The sequence below is a fragment of the Mastigoproctus giganteus genome, chromosome 8 (genome assembly GCF_048544385.1).
Source record: "Mastigoproctus giganteus isolate SK-2022 chromosome 8, ASM4854438v1, whole genome shotgun sequence".
Taxonomy (NCBI): Eukaryota; Metazoa; Arthropoda; class Arachnida; order Uropygi; family Thelyphonidae; genus Mastigoproctus; species Mastigoproctus giganteus.
In genome coordinates this window covers 151,437,572-151,453,154 of record NC_143582.1, presented here as the reverse complement: position 1 = coordinate 151,453,154, position 15,583 = coordinate 151,437,572, and the positions used below count along the sequence as shown (strand labels likewise).

Below are 15,583 nucleotides of genomic sequence, written 5' to 3'. Positions count from 1 at the left end.
CACTGCCTCCATCGTAAGTGTTCCTTTCTCTGACGCTGGAAGGATGGTACCGCCTTCCTTGTTGTCTCCAGATGAAAAAAAGTCTAGAACCCGTTTGTAGGCTAAAACAGGAATCAGAGAACAGAACTGTATCCTATTTATCAGGGCTCTAAGTCCCATGTTCATGGCACAAGTTAAGACGAGCTCTGCGGTGGTTTGAGGTTAATGGGATACAAACCATTGGCTTCCTTGTTTAGAGTCCACTCGAACTGAACATTCTTAACACAGTCCGGTTGGAAATGTTTCGCCTGTGGCTGCAGCAACCTCAACAGGCAGTTGATGACAGGACATCGTAGCGTTCAATCTTGCTGTTAGAGCCAGATAGCGGTCTGTTCTGGTTGACGTGGCCTTCGGGTGACCTTGGCCAGCTCTTCTTGTAATAGTTCCTGTCTCCTGAAACTACTTCCATAGTGCCGAAACCACACTGCAACACATTAAGCCAACGTGCAACTGCCCGGCTTCAAGTCGTCCAATGGAAAGCCATCTCAAAGAAATATCTCTACGACGATGACTTGCCATCTGGAGATGTGGCTATCCCACTGAGCAGGCCAAAACGGGAATGAAGTGATGTGGTCGCAACCAGTGTTTTTATAAGCACAAATAATTTGCATAATGTGCGGCTCTGTAAGGTGGTAGATCGATTTCTATAGGATACTCGGAATTTGCATGCCAGGACACCTATTATATCCAATATTGGCCTTCAGCAACACTGTTCACAATAAAATATTCATGAAAAACATTGTGTTCTATTAATTTTGTCGAGCATTGTAGAATGAGATAGGTATGGTAAGACAGATTTATCGAAACCAGCAATGCGAGAATTATAGGAAAAGTAAGATGGCTAAGTTAGCTTTATTTTTAGCCGAGAATACAGTAGGCTCTTCATGACATTGAAGGGTTGTTGGTGAGGTAAAGATTAAGGGTAATATCAAGAGAGCAAGTTTATTTTTGTTTAGGTGTGCGTTTAGGATTGTTTAGTATTACAGCAGGTTATTAGTAGTGGCAAATGACACAAAAAAGTAAGCTTATACAGCATTAGCCAAAAAATCATTCCCACATCACCTTGTCCATCCCCTCCAATAGTTTTTCTAGGTCTTCCTTTAATTTATTCAAACTGCCCACTTCCACAACAACAGAAACTTTAGGTGATATAACGTCACACATCACCAGAAGAGCAACACCCAGGTACCTCTCCACCGATTGCAGCGACACAATGCGGTAGAGGTTGGAACTTACAATTTCTGAAAATTCACCGACTAATCCCGAATTTTCAGGAGAACACAGAATATCAGTAGACTGTACACAGAACTGGCTATCTTTATATCCAATTAATCGGACTGGATAAATTATGAGCTCTAGAATGGAATCTAACTCCTAGAATGGAATCTAAATCTAAGCACCAGACGCAGCGGAGGACTCGAATCCAACTGTCACCTCTTTCGCCATGAAGTCGAGAGGGATATCAAAAGAGAAAGAAGAGGTCAAAGGCCTGAACTCCATCCACCTCTACTATGCTACGGCAAGAGATATCAGCACATCCTTTGCTGCACCACTTGATGATATCATCCCTACAGAACTGCACTTTTCTATGTCCAAGCCTGTAGCAGTATCCATCTGGGAATCCCTCGCGAACGCTCCGGCTCCAATTGCCGCCTCCCACTGCTGCTCTCTCAGCTATCACAAACCCTACCACCAGCATGTTCTCATTGGCTTCACCAATCCTTAGAGGTACCAATGCCTGAATGCATCCCTAGATATGCAAGCTTCCTCAGCCATCCCAGTGCTCCCTCCTGCAGCGACAGCCACTGCTGCAGCCTCAGCCTCTATTCCTGCTGCAGATGACACTAATTCGGGGCACTTAACTCAACACAACCACCAGCTGTACTAAACCCAGTATCAGCTTCCAACAAACCACCCTTGCAATCAGCGCTGGACAAATCATTCACAGCAGGGCTCCCGGCTTCTAAAATGCTGGCCATCCCAGATACTGCCTCATTGGACAAATCGACGCTGGACAAATCAGTCGCAGCAGGGCTCTCGGCTTCTAAACTGCTGGCCATCCCAGACAATACCTCACTGATTAACAACGCTACCAATGCCACCACTCTACACAAACCTCACTGCCTTTGTCAATCATGACAATAACCAGTTTACAAGATTGGTAGGGAACTATGTGCAAGAGCTCTAGGCATGTCTAGACACTATCATCACCCCACGTCTCATAGAGAATGAAAAGCTGAAGGCAGTAAATGATGAACTCAGGCAGAAGTCGTCATTTCTTGAGAATAGTAGTAGTGGCATGTGATGCAAGAAAGCAAGTGTATGAGCTTATGCAGCATTAGCAAAAAAAAAAAAAAAATCACACCATTCCCTCCAAATGCCTGTCCAGTTCCTCCTTAAATTTATTCAACCTATCAACTTCCACAACGACAGATGGAAGTTTGTTCCAGCAATTAACCACCCGCTGGCTAAAGGCAAATTTCCGCACATCTATTCTACATCTGTTCTTTCTTAATTTGAATGTGGCGAATACTTTTACCAAGACCACCCTCTTCTTCAGTTGAGCGTGAAGATCAGATATAACTTCTGTGATGCTACATTATCCACTTATTGTTGTATTTATGTATCTACGATTATGTATTTATGTAACCGGATGCTGTTTTAGGCCAAGAATTGTATCAATTCATTTGAGTGTTCTGTATATAGATTGTAAATAGTATGGCAATATTTATTCATTATTATCATGTAACCCGTGTCCTCTAGCTGGATAGCTGTAAAGGGAAATAATAATAATAATAATAATAAGATAGAAGTCTTTTCCAACAATAAATCACCCGCTGGCTGAAGGCAAACTTCCGCACATTTATCCTTCCTCAATTTGAATTTGTGCCCCCTCATGTGTGTAGTCTGAGCAAGAGGAAGAATACCATCAGCATTGAGCTTGCTCAATTCATTCAAAGCCTTAAACACCTCAATCAGATCCCCTCGCAGGTGCTTAGTCTCCAGACGTAGCAATTTGCAGAATTTGAGGCCTTTCTTGGGAAGAGCCCTTTGTTCCGCTCACCTATCTCGTTGCTCTATCTTCTTGTTATCAGTAATAAGAAAGTCCTGAGCACCTGTACTCAGGTCAGTGGTGGGTCAGTGCAACATGAAAAGTGAAGTCAGCTGGAGCTGTGAACTTTAAAAACTCAAAGAAAATTTACTTCACTTTTAAGAAAAACAAAATTGAGGAATATCCAGTTTCAAAGGATTTCTCAGATTTTTGACTTGCTTTCAAAGAAAGCAAGTCAAAAATCTGAGTAATTTGTAGCTTAAAAACGATAGAAGAAATAAATGAATTTTATAGAATGCAGTAAAAAATAGTTCTAATCAAAAGATATCAAAAAGAAGAGATTAAAGATTAGGAAGTCTCTGGCAAGGAGTATCCGAACGAATATATGCGCCACCTTTGAAGCCGAAGAATCATGGAGCGAATAATTGTGGCAAATGATGTGAGTTATGACAACCGATAATGGGATTCTGTCAGAAAATGAAAATGCGGCTAATTCTGTCACTGCGCAGATGGAAATGAACATCTGAGCTTAGAATTGGGACTATTTATGAAATTAATTAGGAAGTCTTCGTGAAGTTTAGTTCTTTTCGCAGTTTTTCTTTGTTCCATTTGTTTGACTGCTTAAGATGCATTGAGGTAGATGAGGTAAAAGTTGGAGGAGGAGAGAACATGTATGAATTGATGAAAGTGTTTACATATTGAATCTAGCCATGATGCCCGCTATAAATTCAAAAGATAGAAGGTATAAAACACCGGATGATGCGAGTCATCTTCCTAGTATTGCCTAGTATCGCAGAGAGTATACCATTATTCTGCGTGGTGTGGATGCTGCATCTCGACTGCCGCTTATATTGGTTGTTGAAGGACGACCAGACTTTGCTGAAACTCAATGTACATGATTGGAAGTTTGGAACCTGAATATCAACTCGATCAGAGTTCCAGGTGGAATCATTGGCTATCATATCTGGGATAAAGTCTATGGCAAACATCAGGGACTATACATTTCAAGAAATAATTGCGTGCGCATAATTATTTCTCGTGTATGGAACAATCAAATGGAAATAAAAAGAAAAATTAATAATAATAAATAAATTTTTAAAAACCTCACATCATCTGTCCATTTCCCTCCAAGAATTTCTCCAATCCTCCCTTAAATCTATTCTAAAAAGTTCGCACAGGCTGGATCAACCTCTCTTTCATGAGATGGCCTAGCCCATGAAGAAGGAAGGGGAAATCGCATTCCTCTAAACGTTCTCATCATCTTAATAGCGTTAAAACTCGAACAGCATAAAACAAAGTATAACTGGTCAGGTATAATTAATGATCATACCTGAATAGCAATATGCCCGTGTCTCCTCGTACTGACCCTGCCTACAGCGATAAGGTGTCTTGCACTTATCATTCCGAATTTTCGGGAAGTTATAAACTTCCCCAGTGTAGTACGCTCTTTCTTCTGTGGTGTGTCATTTCTTGTAAAGTGCATATTTTACACTGAATGGTCTGTATAAAGCTATTATTAGAAAGGGATGGCCTTATCAAATCCAGCAGCTTGTTTTTATCGGCTTTACAAGACGCGTGCGGCTAAACTCATTAACCAAACTGTCTTGTGATAGCCGAATATCGTGGACGAGTGCGATAATGCTGGAAAATGATAACGGAACTATACAAGGGCGGGAAAATATAGGCTGTGAAATCATTTGCATAGACGACATGTGCTCGGTTACAACAAAAAAAGTAGCAACGAAAGGCAGACAATACAAGAAGATATGGAATAAATAATGAAGTCCATTTATATGGTTATTTCGTGCAGAGGAAGTTTGTCAGATTCGTCTAAATTATTATTCGTAGGTTTGAGTGACGCTGGACTTCGAACACGTAACTTAAAGGTGTAGTAGGTTATGTGTCAAGTATTACTATTAAATTATTAGCGGAACACAGAGACATGGCGATCTCATAAGCCCACTTCCATTTCAGCAAATTAAGTAAGAAAATAAGCATTTCTTCATTCGTGTCAGTTGGAAACAGTGAGTTACTTTTTCATTTGGTGCCTACACAGGGTTTTCTGCTACAGGTATGGCCAAGGCAGGTGTTAGAATTTGGTTAGTTGTCGAGTGAGTTGTTAAGACAATTAGTTATGTGTGATGAGCAGTTGGACTCAGTTAGCGAGCCAGTCATTAATTATATAGCAAGTCTACTGTTAATTGATTGGCGGCACACCGCTGTGCCTATGGGCACCACAATCGTAAATTGTGGCGCTGTTTTAGCTAATTGCATTTCAGCAAAAGGTGAAAACACGATGTGTTTATTATGTTTATCAACTATTAATGAGGAAATGAGTAGTCAATCTCCTCATCTTTGAAACTTCATGACCTTATGCGACATTTCCAATAATATTTTGATGAAATACAATTAACTGTATTAACGGATTTTGTAATATAGAGTTAGTAGAGATCTAGTAAGGTTAACTATGTTCTTTACACTGTATATATCCAGGGCTTCCAGACAGGGCGAAAACGTCACGAACTAGGCTGCAAATGGGAATAAATCAATCATTGTATACAAAGATATAAAGTATATTGTTTATTTCAATATCATATGTAATAATTTGCGTACAATAATATTTATAATGAGGAGTTAAAATCGCAGCTCTGCGATGACCATTCCAGGGCACTTGTTCTGTTCAAAATAATTAATCGAGCATTTTGGAATATCGGGTGTTCTTCTTACGAAATCAGTACGCTTAATGAAAATTATTTATTATGTTTATCTAAGGTCATAAAAAGTATTCGGACATCAAGAAGCATTCACTGATAAGAAATACCACCGTATGCAGTTCGAGTGTATCATGTCATGGAACCTTGAATAATTCATGCTGATTTTAGGATATAGGTAGTTTCAGATTACTTAATGAAAGAGTTGTGGAAATTATCGACATCTGAACACTAAATATTACGCTTTGATCAATAGTTGTATTATGAACTAACATCCTTTGATATTAGATTAATTTCACTGCAATATTTTTCCATTTAAATGTACCACTACCCTACCGAAAGTATTTGGAAATCCCTCAACGTGTGAAAGGGCGTGTGTACAAAACAGAAACAGGTTTCAAAGTATGCAGGCAAAAGCAAGATTGTATTTTAGTAACAATAACAATGATTTAATTCATTCATTTAAATAAACTGACTGAAAAAAAAAAAATCTTAACGTGGTTTAAAACATCTTTGGCTTTGAATACAACAGATAGCCTACGAGCAAAAGTCTCCAGCAAGTTTTAACGGACGCATTTCACATTCCTCAGGAAGGAAATCTTTTAACTCAGCTCGAAAAGTCAGCTTCTGGGGTCCAATTCGTCGAATATATTTCCAGTCGTCGCATAGATGCTTCATCTTGTTCTTAGAAATTAAATGAAAATGAAGTTGCTATAAAAAGAAATTCTGCATGCATGTAATTTGCTCTGTAATTTATTCGAAATATGTTTTTTATGAATTGTTGTGGTGTTGTTCGAAAATATTCCCGGTAAGAATTTCTTTCCAGTCTGTCCTTGCACGTGTACATACAGTAAGTGGCAGTTAGAAATGAATCAGACTATGGATACAGCATTACCAAAAAGGTTACTGCCAAGTCCAACATTGGGAGTGGGGCAAAAGTCAGAGGGCCCAATAATTGGTTTGATATGACTATTAAAGAGTGTGGGGAATCTTGCGGAGGACCTTTGCAGAATTTGTAGTTCCACCTCTGCTCTTGCCGAAATGTATATTATCAATTAAAGATTTAAATGTTATCTGATGAAGTAGGACCATATGAATTTCCGAATACATTTAAGAAGAAAATAGACGCTTGTTCTATGAGAGTGTCAGTCTGAGCTGGATGGTAGAATGTTTAGATTAAAATTGTTTCATTTATCTATCATGGCATCTGAATGCAATGAGCAAGTGGTGCCATCTGTTGTCTCATCGTGAAATCTCTCAAATAACTTTCCAGGCAACATTTGAGGTCTCTGGAGATGGTTTTCTATTACATCCAGCAGGACAGCTTGCCGATTTTCTTTTAGTGAAGATTCACTATTCTGAATCTATGCTAAAATAATAAGCAAAATACCAAATAGCATGATTTATAGTTCTTAAGCAACAGAAGACTCGATAAATCCTAATTCTTTACACCTTTTATATCAAATTTTTGATCTATTCCACTTAATGATTAAATAAAATATTTTAATGTATCTATGTATGAGGTCGAAACCTTTTGCATAAATTAAAAAATACTGTACATTAATTTCCGATATACTAAATCATTAAGTAGCACATGATTGTTAATAAGATTTCACCAATATAAATATTATCAAGTGTGACATCACGAAAGCCATTATTATTCCTGGAAATACAGTCAAAGAACGCACTGCAATGGGCGTGATGAAATGAATGGTTTTTAGGTATATTCACCCGAGCATAAGTAATGTCTGATGAAGCAAACCGATACTGCCACTGATGCTAAATTAAACTTGTTTTTCCAATTACCCAAATCACGCACACTCGGTGTCTTTATGGTTATCTGTAGCACATCGCAGACAAACTTATTCTGATACGGACACGACTCATCTCGTTATGTTTAATGCTCGGTTGCTATTCCAGGAAGCCACATACGCACCTAATCATTAAGCGAAGACCTCAACTGTCCGCTAAAGTAATATTTACCTTCCTTCGCTACACCCTTTCATTTTTCACGCCACCTTTACAGACAGTTCGTGCGCTCACTGAATATCGATAATAACTTATGTGTAAATTCGATCACGTGGCGGTGATTTTCTACTCATTTTATTTCTTTATAAATAAAACTACAATCTGCCTAACTATTACACAATCTTACGATACAGTGCGTGTGTGGGTTTAAGCGCCAAAGCAATTAATATATGAGGGGGAGGGCAGCATACTGTGTCCTAACTGCATGTATTCTGTGGTCAGGTTGCTACTTGGTGGACGAAAACAACTTTTCGGAAGAAAAAACTATGCCACGATCGTGTGAGACTGACTAACTCAGCTGCGTTGCGGAAAATATCCATAAAAATTCTTCGCGTCACTGACAAAATGACTTTTTACAGAGCTTTATATTCAACAACGGTTTACTCAACCATTTGCCAAAACCCAGTGCCTTAACAAGCAATACAGCTACGCCACTTGTCTGCCCCTTTAGAAAGGTTTACCGCGAGGAATTTTCACGGGTATTTTTCACAACGTGACTGAGTTAGTTGGTTTCAGACGAGGGTAGTATGGTTGTTTTAGTCCGGGAAACTAGGGATTTCGTCCAGCAAAAAGCAAATCGACCACAAACCACACGCAATTTACAGACATATTACATATGGCGCAATGCGGTTGCTGATGAGCTTAAAACCTTACAACAACATAGAAAAGCCTGGATTCGTTCAGAAGTTCACATCCATAAATAATGTAGCAGAATCACAGCATTCCTGAACGATCAATTCAACTATCTTTCACACCTGCACAGGTACCGGGTGGGGTCTGAGCAGGACACAACCGTTCATCCCGTCTAAAAACTGCAGCCTGGAACAATGGATGAATATGACCCCTGCTCTTCTATACTAATTTATAAATGTTGGGTTACAAAGAACAAATCCAAAAGCTCTCGAGCCATTTCCGGTGCGGATACTTATGCGAACGATCAACACGATAGCTGGTAATTTTCTTCCCCAAAGTGCTCAGCCACAGAATATTTCGTATAATCAGCAGCCATTCTTGTGGGGGGGAGGGGTGTCTATCATTTAACGGTTGACATATATTTCTGCGGTAACAAACTCAACGCTAGTTCCTATACATAATGATTTCAATTGAATTGAAACATTTGAAAATATCGCTGCTGTTGTTGTAGTTGTTGGTTGGGTTTTTAGCAACATCGGCAGATAGGGCCAAGTTGCTCCGTGTATATTGTATGTAAATTGCGTGTGTTCTGAGGTTGATTTTTTTGTCTGCTGGATGAAAAACCCGAGTTTCCGGAAGAAAAAACCATTGTATCCTCGCCTGAGATCGACTAACTCAGCCACGTTGTGATAAAGACCCATAAAATTCCTCACGTAATCGACGGGATTTGAACTAAGGTTTTTTCCACCTGGTGTGGGGAAGACGGCCATCCTACCCACCAAAGCGAAAATATCGCTGCACTCTAAACTACACTCGTAAAACACCGGCTGAGAAGGCACTTCTAGATGGCGTTTTTTATTTTTATTATTGGGTTCCTATAATCTGTCCTCGAATCATATTCTCGTAGTCTTCGAGCTTTCCACTACCGCATATTGCTGCACCATTCTGTGGATGACAAAATATCGATGTTTTCAACAAGTTTAAGCACACCCTCACAAGAACCCCAAATCGAAGTTGTGACTCTTAAAAGTTTGCATACTCTTTAAGAAATTCTTTCTTTACCTACCTATTTTATTTTTTCTCTTGGAATGACACACAAACCGAATTTTCTCCACATTTCAATAAACAGGTATATTATATGCAAGAACGGTACTGTGACAGCGTTTCTGTGAAACCCTTCCCATCATTATTGAGGCACGCTTCTACATCAAAACAATTAACATTCAGTATGCAACATTCTGCTATTACTATTGACACACGCTTGTTTTACATAATGGCTCATTTAGGAACTTGTTTCGAGGAAACCTGCATCACATCCTACGTTTTTAAAGAAGCGTTTATCTCTAATTATTTTTTCCAGTAAGTTTGATACATCATTTATCTGATAACGCTTTGTTTCTTTTCAGGATGTGGAAGAGGAAGAATGGCAAGTGGAAAACGATAACTTTGCTGAAAAACTGAGTTCTTCTTTCTTAAAAAATCGAACATTTACCGACGTTACCTTTATCGTAGGGCCTCCGGCCCGTTCCAAAAAGTATACCGGTCACCGTGTCATTCTGGCTATGACAAGTCCTGTATTTGAGGCGATGTTCTCTGGAGACATGGCTAATAAGTCCAAAGTGATTCGAGTCACAGACGTTGCACCGAACGGTTTTGAGAATCTCTTACGGTAAATATATTCACAGGTTTAATTTTGCATTTATTTCCTGTAATTAAAATACACAGCATTCCAAAAGACAGGACAGCACAATCAACATTGATGTTCACAGTTATTCGGAGTATGTCAACTCCCGATTATTCTTGTTCGGACTATTCATAAGTTTTAAAAGGTGGCCACTAATTGCGTCATAAAAATGATAAATGTATCGTTATCAAAACAAGCTGGAAGTCATAAATATAAGATCTGTAATGCGCGGGCCACATTAGAAAAGCTCTTCATATAAAATGTCGAATCATCAAAGGTGGGATGATGCTTAATTTGGACTGTAGAAATTCCTTTTAAATTCGAAAGGGATTTCTGCATAATACTCTGCATTTCTAGGTGCTGGGTATTACGCAATGCCGAATTTTCAGGGTGTTTGTGTGTATGGCGAATTGTGTAGTGCATACAATGGATTCTTCCAAAATGAGCACCACGTCCCGAAATGCAATTACTAAAGCTGCAGGAGTATAGGAAGAAAATTTTACGTACTAGTGAAATTTTAATTCGTAGGCAACTTGTCTATATGAAGAATAACAGTTCGTGGGTGGTTCAAACCATAAATGCATAGTCGTCAATCTATTGTGCACTTAGAGTGATCTGAAAAGCACATTACCCCACGAATGATATAAAAGGGAATAACCAGATGCAGGTGTTGCGTTGTGCTACTGTAAGATGAAGAATAACCAGAATAATTTCCTTTGAAGGCGATACCAGCTACAGAATGGCTGGTATAGGCTTCTTTTCGAAGCTGCAACTCATAGAATGGCTGGTTCCAGCTTCGAACTCCTTATAAACCATGGTTAAGTAAATTTACAGTGTTGTACCATCACAGGAGGTGGGAAAGTTATTGAATGTATTACATTATTCGGTATAAAAATTAAAGTATAATATTGGAGAAAGCATTTTGCAATGCCTATTACAAATTAAAATTAATTAAATATTATACTAGTGCCAAAAAGTTAATTTATAATCACGCTTTTCTTTTACATAGGTTTCAAATATAATCGCGTCAATTTTTGGATAAGCTTAACGTCCTGGTGTAATTTAACACGATAAATTCCAATGTAAAATCGTAATTCGATTTAAATTCCTAAACATGCAATGCATGCTGGCTATACGTCGTGCGTACGTTCCGGTGGAACACGCGCACACGATGAACGACTGCAGCTCCTCTCCTGCTTGGCATGCCATTTGAAGGGATCAGTTCCTACTATCCTCTCAGAGCACTAATCTGCCTCTGCCCAATTGCCAATCAGACATGATGGCTTTCTCTTTGGATTCGAACCATTATGGATACCACCCATGAGAGGGATCACAAACCTGGATCAATTTACGATAACCTTAAAGAAATATGCTTGATACATAAAAGTGTGGGCAAGTTCCCATCAGATCATTCCCCCCCCCCATTACAGTCCAGTTCCCGACTGGAATGTGATTAATGATAAATTTTAATAGAGATAAAATCAACTGGCTATCTTAAACATCTAGGCACAATAGCAAAGGAACGAGCATCAAAAACAATTAGGATCAACAAATGAACCAAGATCCTGATTTAACGAAGCCATCAAGTCATTATTCTGAATAATGTCACAATAAAAACGTCATTATGTTATTAAGTGTTTCAGAATGTTCATTATTCAGGATGTCATAATAAAATTGTTCAGTTCGGTTCAGATGCACAAGATTTGAACTGAACTGAACACATCTAGGATGTTTTTGTAAAACTACAAACCAGAAAAGGAAGTCTCAGTTCAGACAAAAAAACCAGTTGCAGCCTTATGGGAAGAGTGGAGCAAAATTCCAGTCTTCACACAGCAAAAACCTGTACAAAATGGCCGTGAGAAGGTTACTGATGTCTTAAAGCCCATGGATGGGGGAGGTAATGCTCCATATTAAAAATTTATTTTTTCTAACCAGATACATTTTCTTTATTATCCTCAATACATCGTGTAGAAAAAGTATATCGGATTTACCCATTGAGTAAAATCACTTCCAAAAGAAAGCTTTGTATTTTAACTACAGAACCCAAATCAGCAGTAATGATAAACTTCCTAAATTTATCTAAATATCCTAGATATTTTACTTACCTGTTTTATGCCAGAAAGTGGAAAAAATTACTCCTGAACAACAGAAAAATTAAATATTATTCTTTATGGAAGAGGCCACCTTAGGGTGATATCAACTCTTCTATATGGAACCGATAATTTCAGTAGTTCTGCAAACAGAAAGCATAACACAGTTCAATATACAAATGTCTTGCAAAAAGTTAACTATCTAAAGAACAACTGATTGCAGGGGATGCGATTTTTTACAATATTCTACAAGTTGTGGAATTTTTTATGGAATCAAAACTTCTTTTAGTTTCAAATCAACAAAAGGCGAGCTGATATGCCAGGTGACGTAAATGAGACATGGTTAAAAAAAGATTTATAGGGCAGCGACTGCTTAATGCGTCCTTTGCTGCATTCCACTGCTGAGTGTAGGTCTGGTGTCACCGTACTCATGGCGAAAAATAAAATAAATAATTTTTTTGTTTATAGTCGCGGGAAGACCGCACGGTCAGGAGTTCACAAGTTTGAGAGAGAGAATACAAGAAACAGCACCCTGTTCAGCAGTCACGTGAACTTGAACCACGATCACTCAAAGCGTATGTACTTATGCACCCTCGTGATTGACTACTCGGCTACAACGTAACATCCGTAGACACTCTCCTGGAACTTATCGCCCCATGACGCCTTTCAGTCATGGCATAAATGTCGGATTACCTCTCCATATACGAGACTTAAGAAAACCCCCCAAAAAAATCAGTTGATGTCACGTTTGGAGTTCTTGGTGGGGGAACACATGTAACTTGTCGACAACAAAGGTTGGCGTGATTTAATGGGCACACAATACGGAGTGGTGCATCATCGTACATGGGTATTATGGTATCAATTGCGTTCCTTCCCTGAAGGCTTCGTGTGGCGCCAAAGGTAAAAAATTATCGACCTGTGACACTGAGTTTTCAAACCAGCAGCACAATGTTCCTCAAAGGAAACTAGCCTATTGACGAACGATGCGGTAAAACGGTACCACGCCCTTACCAATGGTACCTGCAATGGGATCTAGTATAGGAATAAGAGTTGTCTAGTGTTCAATCCCCCCATCTACCTCGAAATGGGCTTCGTCCATCCAAAACACCTTGAACAATTAGTTATCCTAGGCAATGGTGTCGGTAAATCTTGAAGTACATTTACTGCATACTTTGGATTTCATATGGATACCGGTTTAAAGTATTCCCTAGCGCTCGCCACAGTGTCGTACTTATAAAGCGGCTGTTTGGCGTGATAAAGCACAAGCAGGACCGATTGTTCAGTCAATCGATGATGCGGCCAATTCGTTGATGTGCTCTTCAGTAGGCAAAATCGTAATGAATGTTGGTGGTCCATTTCGTGGGAGTTGCCAGGAGTTCCGTTTCTTCGGACTTCTTAACTAGACCGGATAATCCATAACTGGTCCGGTTACCCCTGATGTGTTTTCTGAACGACTCTTTCATATTGACTCAGAATTATGGTATAGTTTAATCAACGACACTTGGCTGGGCAAAAATAATATGGTGGTTAATAGAAAAAACTAACCTGCCTTTTAAAGTAACATGTTTAACTCCTTGACGTCAATTTGTATAAGAGCGTCCCCTTCCAGTGATATACAGGGTGATTCACTACCAGTGCGACGAACTTGCAGGAGGTGTAGGGGGCTCAAAGACGAATCGGAATCACATAGCATTTGCAGGGTCCGAAATGCCTTCGTCATGCGGTAGAGGACGTTGAACGGGAGGTCGCGTGAACAGCGATCCCGCTGGAAGTCAGCATTTGCGAACCGGTTCCCGAGGCAGTAGGATGGACGAGTATTCAAACGTTGAAATGGCCGACATGCACCTCGCGTATGGAGCTGTGGACTGTAACGGGCGCGCCGCTCTGCGCTTGTACCAGGACCGTTTCCCTCACAGGCGTGCTCCTCATCATACGATTTTCGCACGTGTGCACAGAAGGTTACGTGAGACTGATTGTTTCACGAGAGGTACCATGAATCGAGAGCGAACGACGAGGACGCCAGACAATGAGGAGAATGTCCTACGTCTTGCAGAAGGCAATCCAAGTACGAGTACTCGAGCGATAGGCCAACGATTGGGTATTTCCAAATACGCTGTATGTAGGATACTGTCAACAAACAATGAGTTCATACCATCTGCAACGCGTCCAATCATTGGAGCCTGCGGATTATCCACTCCGGAGGGCTTTTGCTACTTGGTTTCTTCAACAGAGTGCGGCAGACAGCGCATTTGCTGCGTCTGTATTGTTCACGGATGAGGCAAGTTTCACAAGAGAGGGAACCTTCAATCAACATAACGCCGATTTGTGGGCTTTGGAGAACCCCCATGGTACACGAGCACGTGCAACTCAACGCTGTTTCTCTGTCAATGTTTGGGCCGGCATTGTTGGAGACCACCTCATTGGACCGTACCTTCTGCCCCTCGTCTGGACGGCAGGGCATACTTGCTCTTTCTACAGCAAGTCCTGCCCGAATTTATTGAAGAAGCACATGTTCCTCAATCGTTGCGCCGCTCAATGTGGTTCCAGCATGATGGGGCTCCCTAACATTACACCAATGACGTCCGCCAACACCTAAACGTTACATTTGGACAGCATTGGATAGGTCATGGTGGTCCGGTTCATTGGCTTGCTAGATCGCCGGACCTATCATGCCTGGACTTCTTCTGCTGGGGTCAAATGAAGACATTGGTGTACGAGACCCCCGTTGATTCAGTTGAAGACCTCGTCGCTCGCATCTCTGTAGTTGCCGGGGAGATTCGAGACACGCCAGGAATCTTCCAGAACGTTAGGGATTCCATGCGGCGGCGCTGTGAAGCCTGTGTGACTGCTTCTGGTTGAACTTTCGAACACCTTCTGTAGCATGGCTTTTTGACAATGTAAAACTTGTCATTAAAATGATTTCTGTTACACTAACGAGTTGCTATTTCTGTTCTTTTTCTTTGCTTCTTTGTTCACGCGACCTCCCGCATGACGAAGGCATTTCGGACCCTGCAATGCTATGTGATTCCGATTCGTCTTTGTGCCCCCTACACCTCCTGTAAGTTTGTCGCAGTGGTAGTGAATCACCCTGTATATGGAACTGCGGTTTCCGAAGTGGGCAAATAATAAACACCATCTCCCAATCAGTTAAGGACGGCACAGCTGGCAGAAAGATTTCAAACAGAGTTTTTCCAGACATTATTGCCTGAAAATGATTGATGCAATATCATCACCATGATGATAGGCTTATTGAAATTGACCTTGAAAACTGTCAGTAAATGCGCGCTATAGGAAGCACACCACGGCACTGTTGCCTAACTAATGCTCTACTCCCACACATTAGGAG

The 15,583-nt window shown here is 40.2% G+C and overlaps 1 protein-coding gene across 1 annotated transcript in view; it reads left to right on the top strand.

Annotated features, from left to right (window-relative positions):
- Positions 1–15,583, top strand: part of LOC150081921 (BTB/POZ domain-containing protein 6-like) — a 41,693-nt gene that overhangs the window by 19,239 nt on the left and 6,871 nt on the right. The window contains exon 2 of the mRNA XM_090380366.1: positions 9,870–10,132. Coding sequence (XP_090236492.1) covers positions 9,870–10,132 — 263 coding nt within the window. The remainder of the gene's footprint in view (positions 1–9,869; positions 10,133–15,583) is intronic.